Genomic DNA, 9,247 nt, shown 5'->3' with positions numbered 1-9,247 from the left:
TGATCTGATGGGAGATGCGGGGTCCCAGAACGTGCCAAGACAACAGGCAGTCAGTGGGAGGGGCGTTCATTGTTGGAAGGGGGAATACAAAATAAAAAAAAAGGTTCTGTAAAGCTGGTTGTCTTGTCAGACGTGAAGTGAGCGCGGATGATGCGGCGCCCCGGAGAGAGCTCATGACCTGCAACAAGTGCGACATTTGCTCCCTCAGCTGGACCCGGGTCTTCCGCGCGGAGGGACCGATGAGCTGAGCGTGTACCTGCAAGCTGCTCAGAGGCAGATCCTCCGCAGAACACGCCCTGATAGAAAAGGTAGAGAGAGAGAGAGACACACACACACACACGCACACACGCGCGCGCGCTCTCTCTCAAGCCAGATCACGGAGGAGCGGAGCTGCGCACCTGGAAAACAACAGCCCCAATGCTCCACCGCAGGCTCGCACCGCCGGACACCGACCACCAAATGAAATCAGGACGAGTCGATCACCACGGACTTTGGTTTGTCCCGAGGAGCTCTATCGTTCACGCGCGCGGCAGCTCGGAGCACCTTGACACCCCACGGGACTCGGCGGAGGAGTAGAGGCCGGTTTGTTGCACCGACAGAGCGTTGATCCACCGGCTGTTCTGGGGCCGAGCGAGCACCATGAGTAGGAAGACGCGGCGCTGGATTTTCCACTTTTTCCTGTGCCTTGGAGTGTTGTATCTGAAAATCGGGTGAGTTATTGGGGGGGGGTGCGGAGGCCGGTCCTGCGGGTTGGTTACGCGTTTGCAAACCAATGCAGTAGAACAAAAAAAAAGAATTGGATGAATATTTTAAAGAGTTCCGCCGAAAAGTGAGAAGTCGGGTGCTCTCTGGCTACGCATCTCATGCAATTCATTAACGTATTATTACATTAATAATGTAGTGCACTTCTATGCATGTGTGATACGTCAAGTCAAGTGTCTATATAATTATTATAATATGAAAACAACTGCATAACTTGCAAAGAAAAGCCACATTGTAACCTCTCGCCTCCACCGCAGGGGTCTGTCATCGGTGGTCGCACTGGGAGCGAGCATCATCTGTAATAAGATCCCCGGCTTGGCCCCCCGTCAGAGGACGATCTGTCAGAGCCGACCCGACGCCATCATCGTGGTCGGAGAGGGGGTTCAGATGGGGATCAACGAGTGCCAGTTCCAGTTCAGACACGGACGCTGGAACTGCTCGGCCCTGGCAGAGAGGACCGTGTTCGGGAAAGAGCTCAAAGTGGGTATGTTGCACTTTTCATTTCATTTCAGCAAGCTGTGCACCAAGAACAAAACACACACAAAAAAGCCCTATAAATATATTAATTATATTCGGTTGTTTTGTTCGAGCGCAGGTTTTTTTTTCATCTTATGGATTTCTGTGGGCTTTCCCAAGTCTATACAATTGCGGTGCAGTTGAGTATAAATACAAATATTAGGACTGCATTACCATTGCTGCTGTTTTTCCAAGGAGAGAAAGCTTCTAACTGCTTATTATACCGAGAGCTCCACTTCATCATTTAGTTCCATATTCTTGAAGCATGTCATCGTCAGTTACAGTGCTCCCAAGATTGTAAAGTAGTTATTACTTAGAATTGTTTTTAATTGCTGCATACTATTAACCACAGCATGTTTTATTTGATGTACTGAGTCGTATGTTATCTTTACTGTTTAGGAAGTTATAAAAAAAAAGTTTAGAAAATTGCTATAATTTGTCAGAAACAAAAAAAACGAAAACAGTCCCAATAGGGCATTCCTCCCATTTTGACCTCTGACACTTTGACAAATGTCTGAAAGCTCAGACTTGATGCATCTTCTCCCGGTGGAAAAAAACAAAACAAAAAAACCAAGCCACAGATTTTTCATCCCGTGTGTGTGGAACAAGGCTCGAGGCGATGTTTTCTCCAAAGAGAAGGACTGCAGAAATAAGTGGGGAGAAACACGTTTAATGCACTGGTGTTCAACTGTCTGTTATATTTGTCTATTATATTGTAATGAAATATAATGAAACATTAGCGGAAACATTCTGGTGGACTCGGCTTGCTTTGCCAGTTTAATGAACTCAAGATGTATTTCTAGTTTGACGTGTGAATGGCCACACACTGTAGCTCAGTGTATACGGTGATAAAGACTCCTTAATGACCTCTGATAGTGATGGTTGGGATGTCTGATTGTTACCATGACTACGTACTGTAGCCGTGTGCACGTATGCTCTCCTATAGCTGGTAACACGCAGAGAGCTACATGCTCTTTATCTGCTCTCAGCTAAACCTCCATCATGTATGTTCATAAATTACCCCCCCCCCCACCCCCCCCCCCCTCCTCCTCCTCTAAAAAAAAAAAAAGAAGCTTCAAGTTCAGACAAGTACTCTCTTCTAGGTTTACAAAATGTACCTCCAGGTCCTGCAGCTTTGGCAGGGGATGTTTTAGGTGGAATGATTTTAGACCACTACACAAGTTTTTTAAATGCATATCCTCTCATTTGAAAAATCATTTCCACGTTGCTGGAACCCATTACGACCCAAATTCAGATGAAGTTCCAGCTTGGGTCCAGCTGCCCCTGCACACAGTATGTCTGAGTCCATTGTTCTGTTTCAGCAGGCTGGAACACTGATAACTGACAAGAGCACATCCATTTGGGATTGCGGTTGGCAGCGATGCAGCAATGTACAGTATTTTGGCATTAGGATCAAGTATTCTTGTGGGCACCGGCTGCTCCTTGACTGGCTGTAAAGGGTTAGTTTGACTTCTCAGGTTGAAGCACTGGAGGCCTCTGTTAATTGTTAAAGAGGATGACGTTTTCAGAGCATTTTTCTTGCAACTTATGGTCATTACATATGCTTCAGGTATTATCTCCATTTTTATTATTAATAATAAAAATTAAAAAAGCAGTTGACCTGAAGCACTCAGATTTATAGAGTGGAAATTCATCTATATAGGGAGGCTCTGCATGCCTCTCAGATGCATCTCGCATGGTGAATCCTACGTGCGACGGCAGTTTGGAAGAAGGCCATAAAGGATGCCTAAACATTTGAACACATCTGAATGATCTAAAAAAAACAACAAAAAAACATCTTTACCACTCAAAAATAATCTGCACATTGACTGGTAATTTGTGAATGTATTAAAGCATAAAGACTAGTAAGAACACTTAGAACTGATAACTCATCACAAAGACAAATGTCTCCATTCCAAACTGCATTATGTGTTATGCACGATTCAGAGCTTCCTTCTGTATCTGCTTTTACCGAGCTTGTTTGAGCAATTGGGCTTGGCACTTGTATTTTATGATTTGGTCTGAGGCAGCAGCTATGTCAGGTATGCAAGGAGTCTTGACAGTGCCTGAAATAGTGAATCCTGTTGTCGGCAATTGTGCTTAATATATGTATTCTTTTTCTTTCGCTTCCAATCGCAGGCAGCAAGGAGGCCGCGTTCACCTACGCCATCATCGCAGCCGGGGTCGCCCACGCGGTCACCGCCGCCTGCACCCAGGGGAGCCTGAGCGGCTGTGGCTGCGACAAGGAGAAGCAGGGCTTCTACAACCAGGACGAGGGCTGGAAGTGGGGCGGCTGCTCTGCAGATGTCCTCTTCGGCCTGGGATTCTCCAAGGTGTTTGTGGACGCCCGGGAGATCAAGCAGAACGCCAGGACTCTCATGAATTTACACAACAACGAAGTGGGACGCAAGGTACGGCTCGTATTATTCTGGAGTCTGACCTTTTACATTTCTTTGAACAGATCTGACAAGTAATTTACTGTAGATGCTTTCAGGCACATCAAAAGGTATATGTTTGGGTGTTTGGAAGTGGGGCTTTGTGAGGTGCTTCTCCATAGGAATTGTATTACAGACAGTAGGTGTTTTAGCACAGGAGAAAGGCAAAGTTCTGCTGTAGACTTATCATGTTATATTTAGAATATTCCATAATAGGGTACACCATTGAATACTTGGAGGAACATGGGGGTAGTCTCTCTCAGGGTTGATGCTAGGGATGCACCGATCCAACTTTTTATCCTCTGATATCTCAACTCAGGGTATCTGCCGGTACCGAGTATCTGTCCCTGTTCGGGACATACATTTAATTCATTAAACTGCATTATGAATTTTCTTACTGGTCAAAAATGTCTTTATACCACAATCTTCAATCAATGTCTATTTACACGGGTGGCTGGCATTCGTAGGTAAACAGACAAAAAATGAGAAGTAACTTTTCGTGACATATCATATGAACCGTTGTGAGGAAACGTTGTACCAGGAGTTCAACCAACCAATCAGCCAACAGCCCAGTCTGTAACTGGTCAGTGAGTAAGACACAGAACACAGAACAAACACATCATAACACATATACGTGCACCAATGAACAGTAAATGAAGTAAGGTAAATTGTGTCATTATCTAAGTGAGGCCTGTGTCTGTCCACGGCTAATCTCGCCTACTAACCGACCCATAAGCTTAATATTTTCTGTGCTCATTGATGACTTTATTCTCAAGGACCGCTCATGGTTGTGGTGATTCAAAATGTTTTGAAGAACCTAATTTATTGACTATGTTATACGTCATTGACTGCTGACCCCTCACTCCTAATGGGCTAGTAGGGATCCCAAGTGATCAGCAGCTGCTTCAGTAGCTAAAGTTGTTTCTGGCTAGACTAAAAACAAGCCTTACCTAGTCGGTTGCAGGCCACACAAAACTGACATTCATAGAAAAGTTTGGTCTCAGTTTAATCGAAGCATTTAGGTCATCTCATTCAGCCCTGCTTTAGTCTATACAAGTTAATCTCTATAATTTACTCACTTGCGTATATCATTTTCTTTTTAGAAATGTGTTAATATACGTACAAGGTTAACACATGGTTTGTTGATCAGCTAATAGGTAGGACTTTGGTAGGGGGAAAGTACATCACCAGTGCAAGTGAGTATTTATGGTTTACAAATAAGGCAACATTGGAGGCCACAGAGGACAAGTTTGGTCAGATCCTACTGGTATTTAGAGAACACAAGCAATGTATAGTCAAGAGGTAACAGCGCCCGACAAGATGCCCATTGAGATGAACCCAGGACCATATTAGGGTGCATTAGCCAGACTGATGTTGTTTAGTAGTGGACAGATGTCGGGAGCCAAATGACTGTGCACAAAATGACCCCCATAAGAAAGCCATATATTGTGGTTACGCTGCCTGTTTCTCCTTTGCGGTTGTCCCTCTTAAAGCAATACATGATCTCTGAGGTTTAGAGTTATTATATTTGGTTTATATCAAAAAGTATCACATTTACACATTTACATTGAACCAGATTTAAAGAACACAGTAATGCGAAAGGCTGGAAAAAAACAATGTGCAGAATGAATCAGTTATTGATTTTTTACAACTGACTCACTTATTTCTTTGCCGCAGGAAAAACAAAAATCTCCTTAGGCTTTACCTAAAGTTTGTTAGAATCGATCCGCTTATTTTCAAAACATCCAGAGATTTTTGGGGGTGAAAATCGGTCAACAACGAAAACGGATTATTGTACAAACACACTTCCCTTGAATGAGCAGCTAATATTTCCCATAATGCAACTCAATAGCCCTGAATGATTTTGAAAAAGAAATCGAATTCTGATTTGTTTGACTCATATTACAATTGCGATATGATCTGCAATATTAGAGGGAATCATACATTTCTACTTCATTTTTTCTAAAAAGGATTATGAACTAGTTGTTTGTTTAATATCTGTTTAATATGATGATTATCTAACATAGTATTTATATACTATTATTTACTATTATACCTATAATGCCAACATTGCATTGCATATATTGCCCTATTGCAATTTCAATGACATTTTAATTAATTTATCATCCCTAGTAAATGGTCACTTCGGTCAAACTCCACACCTCCAGTTTGTAACAGAGGCGTTCCATTAAACAAAGTAAAGTAGTCCCTGAGCTGATATAACTCTGATGTCATCACTATGACATTAGCGGCTTTCTTTTCCTTGACTTGACAATCTGCTCCAGAGCTGCGGGACACATACAACACTTCACTGGATTGTAAGACTGAGCAGTACTCCCCATGACTAGGGAACTGATGTAAAGTCAATGGAGCCTTTTCAAATTAGTTTTGCTGCTTATTATGACTTGAATAAACCATTTGAAAAGCATGAAATATGTATAGAAATACATGGTATACGTACACTGTATATACATATGCCTGCCTCTTTCTATATTTGGCACTTGCTCTTGTTGTCTGCTTGTTTGAAAAATGACAATGATCAGATTTATATTTGTTAAATTTCTGTTGGATGCTGTATTTGTAACTCTCTGTAACACTGGGTTGCCTCTGATATTTGTGCTGTATGAACGTAATGTTACTCCCCTGCTGTTAACGCCTGCAATGTGAATATAGGGTCCCAATGTCACTAATAGTACTGTACTTCAGAACAATCTTGAGATACGTGTACTTTACTTGTGCATTTCCATTTTATAGTACTTTATACTTCCATTCCACAATGTATCAGAAGTAAATATTTAACTTCTTACTACTCTACATTTATTCGACGGCTTCTAATTACTTTACAGATTCACATTATTCATACTAAATATGAATCATCTAATTCATTATAATGTATAATTATAGATTATAGTATATAATGTTATTACAATTAGCTCCTTCTGTAGCAGCTGCAATATTAAAGTGCCGAACACATTAATGCATCACCAATTAAGATACAATATTTTATATTCTAAATATATATGAATCTGAAATGGGCCATTCTGCATATTAGTACTTTTACTTTTGATACAATTATTTTTTTATACAGGGCTGTTACTTGTAAGAGAGTATTTCTAAACTGTGGTATGACTACTTTGACTTAAGTTAAAGATCTAAGAACTTCTTCCACCACTTCCCAACATGTACCTTTCAAATTCAGAAGTTTTATGTTTATCCGTTATGATTCTTAATAACAAGACATACATGAACTGACAAGGGTTCCATGCTTGTATGAGTATGTGCTTTCCGTGAGTGTTTTCTGGCTCATCCTGTCTCGTAAAAAGAATGGCACATACCTAGCTACTGGCCATAGGGCGACATACTGTAGCAGCTCTGAGATCTCTGGAATGCTTACATTCATTTGGAATGCTCGAAAACGTTTGTCTCAACCTGTTGAACTATTCATGCAATAAGTTAGACTGGGTATTTCTGTGAACTCGTATCTTTCTTACTTGCTCATTATGGGAAGACGGCTGTATGAAATAAGAATACTTCTCAACTTTGATCTTGTGATGCTGGAAAACATCTAAATTCGACGCAATTTAATCAGGCAAAGCTCAATGTACACACCTTTCAGTTTGACACTCTGAAACCATTGCGCCATCTCAACTTTCCCCTCTATGTTGTAGGTCCTGGAGAAGGGCATGCGTCTGGAGTGCAAGTGCCACGGCGTCTCGGGGTCCTGCACCACCAAGACGTGCTGGACGACGCTCCCCAAGTTCCGCCAGCTGGGATACGTCCTCAAGGACAGGTACAACCAGGCTGTGCACGTGGAGCCGGTGCGTGCCAGCCGCAACAAGCGCCCCGTCTTCCTGAAGATCAAGAAACCCCACTCCTACCGCAAGCCCACGGACACAGAGCTGGTCTACATTGAGAGGTCGCCCAACTACTGCGAGGCCGACCCGCTGACGGGTAGCATGGGAACGCAGGGTCGCCTGTGCAACAAGACAGCTCTGCAGCCCAACAGCTGCGACCTGATGTGCTGCGGCCGGGGATACGACACGCACCAGTACTCACGCGTTTGGCAGTGCAACTGCAAGTTCCTGTGGTGCTGCTACGTAAAATGCAACACATGCAGCGAGAGGACAGAGGTGTACACCTGTAAATAGAAATATTACGCATTGACGTGCGTTTGGACTACTGTGACCGATACACGTGTGCGGAGTGACTTCCATTCTGTCAATAAGCACGACACCGGGTTCCTCCAATGTGTGTCGATTATACTGATGCCAATGGACATCTGCCTTGACACTGGACTCAACCTGTGGACTTTTAAATTCCTTTTAAAAAAAATTTACATTTGAATGCCATTTGCTGCCCTAGGCTTGACTTCTCTGCAGGCCGTACTAGTTTGCTGGCATGACTCACCTCGAGCAGTTTTTATTTTTATTTCGAGACTAATAATTTATTAAATAAGAAAACTACTGATGATATTTGAAAATTCACTGTTGACTAAATCTGGTAAGGTTTTTAAGTTGGTGTAGAAGCATTCAAGTGCACTTAAAAACATTTTTTTTCTTTTTTAACAAGACAACTTACACACTGGAGCTCGACTGAATGACACATTTGTGAGCCTGCAGCTCATGTGCTTTAAGCCTAGCAGAGGAACATTAAACTACTGATCCTGGGCTCGCTATGATAGTATTGTTTTTCCACTTGTCTCTCTCCCCCGTCCACAGTTTGCTGCTAGTTGTCTGGAATGTTACAGAGTTTGTGACTGAGCAGCAATATTGACTCTTCAAGCTAAAATGAATGCATCGAGGAGCAAATGCGAGCTTCCAGGCATGACCCCCCCCCTTTCCTTGATGTTGGTTGATAGAATATATTTTGTAAGAGATTATTTTTATATAATATTTTTTTTAATTTATTTTTTATCTCTATGTAAGATAGAGATTTCCCTTAGCATTTCTAACTGTTGAGTTACTGAGTTTGCCACTGAAGCACTGTTTTGAAAATGTGCCTTGTTCCTCGGCAGTGGAACATATAATAATGTTGAATGAAATGTGCAGCATTGAGATTTGTAACCCATTTCAGGAAACTTTATCTCACCTTGCTTTGCCACTTGTAGAAAGACAAAGTCCTGACGTCACCCCCATGCTAGCTGCTGTTCCGCTAACTTTAGCTTATGAGGCTCAGCTTCTTTTATCTGCCTTCCGGAAAAAGTCAAATGTATTTTTGTGGTTTACTATCCATAGCCTAAGTTAAACTAGTATCTGCTACAGCTTTTGTTATTCAAATTCGAACACTTGTAAATTCAAACAAAACTAATCAAAATCTACAGCTAATATGAATTTCTACAGTGCATTGCGTTTGTGGTACGTATTAGCCATTGTAACTGTCGGTCTCTCCGTTATCTACAATATCCACCTGGTGTTTTTGTCATCTTTCCATCTTTTTAGCTGTAATGTCTGTTGTCTAAACAACGTCTGGGTCATTCTGCCATGACTAGCAACAGTCTTTAATGGTGTTGGTTAAAGGCTGCTGACAGCTGGAAA

At 42.1% G+C, this 9,247-nt stretch overlaps 1 protein-coding gene across 1 annotated transcript; it reads left to right on the top strand.

Moving 5' to 3' along the window:
- Positions 1 to 639: 639 nt before the first annotated feature.
- Positions 640 to 7,938, top strand: wnt7aa (wingless-type MMTV integration site family, member 7Aa). Its single transcript, XM_034532984.1, has 4 exons — positions 640 to 710; positions 1,020 to 1,246; positions 3,418 to 3,689; positions 7,382 to 7,938. Exons 1-4 carry the CDS (start codon positions 640 to 642, stop codon positions 7,859 to 7,861), a joined length of 1,050 nt encoding a protein of 349 aa, XP_034388875.1. The 3' UTR covers positions 7,862 to 7,938.
- Positions 7,939 to 9,247: the final 1,309 nt, after the last annotated feature.

The sequence above is a fragment of the Cyclopterus lumpus genome, chromosome 5 (genome assembly GCF_009769545.1).
Source record: "Cyclopterus lumpus isolate fCycLum1 chromosome 5, fCycLum1.pri, whole genome shotgun sequence".
In the NCBI taxonomy this organism is placed as follows: domain Eukaryota; kingdom Metazoa; phylum Chordata; class Actinopteri; order Perciformes; family Cyclopteridae; genus Cyclopterus; species Cyclopterus lumpus.
This window is presented reverse-complemented; position numbering and strand designations above follow the sequence as displayed.

What these genes read in the sequence shown, in the direction of transcription:
- wnt7aa (XM_034532984.1), top strand. Translation starts at nt 640, where the DNA reads ATGAGTAGGAAGACGCGGCGCTGGATTTTCCACTTTTTCCTGTGCCTT. An exon ending in GTGTTGTATCTGAAAATCGG is followed by an intron (nt 711 to 1,019) that starts GTGAGTTATTGG and finishes CCTCCACCGCAG; the next exon opens with GGGTCTGTCATCGGTGGTCG. An exon ending in ACAACGAAGTGGGACGCAAG is followed by an intron (nt 3,690 to 7,381) that starts GTACGGCTCGTA and finishes TCTATGTTGTAG; the next exon opens with GTCCTGGAGAAGGGCATGCG.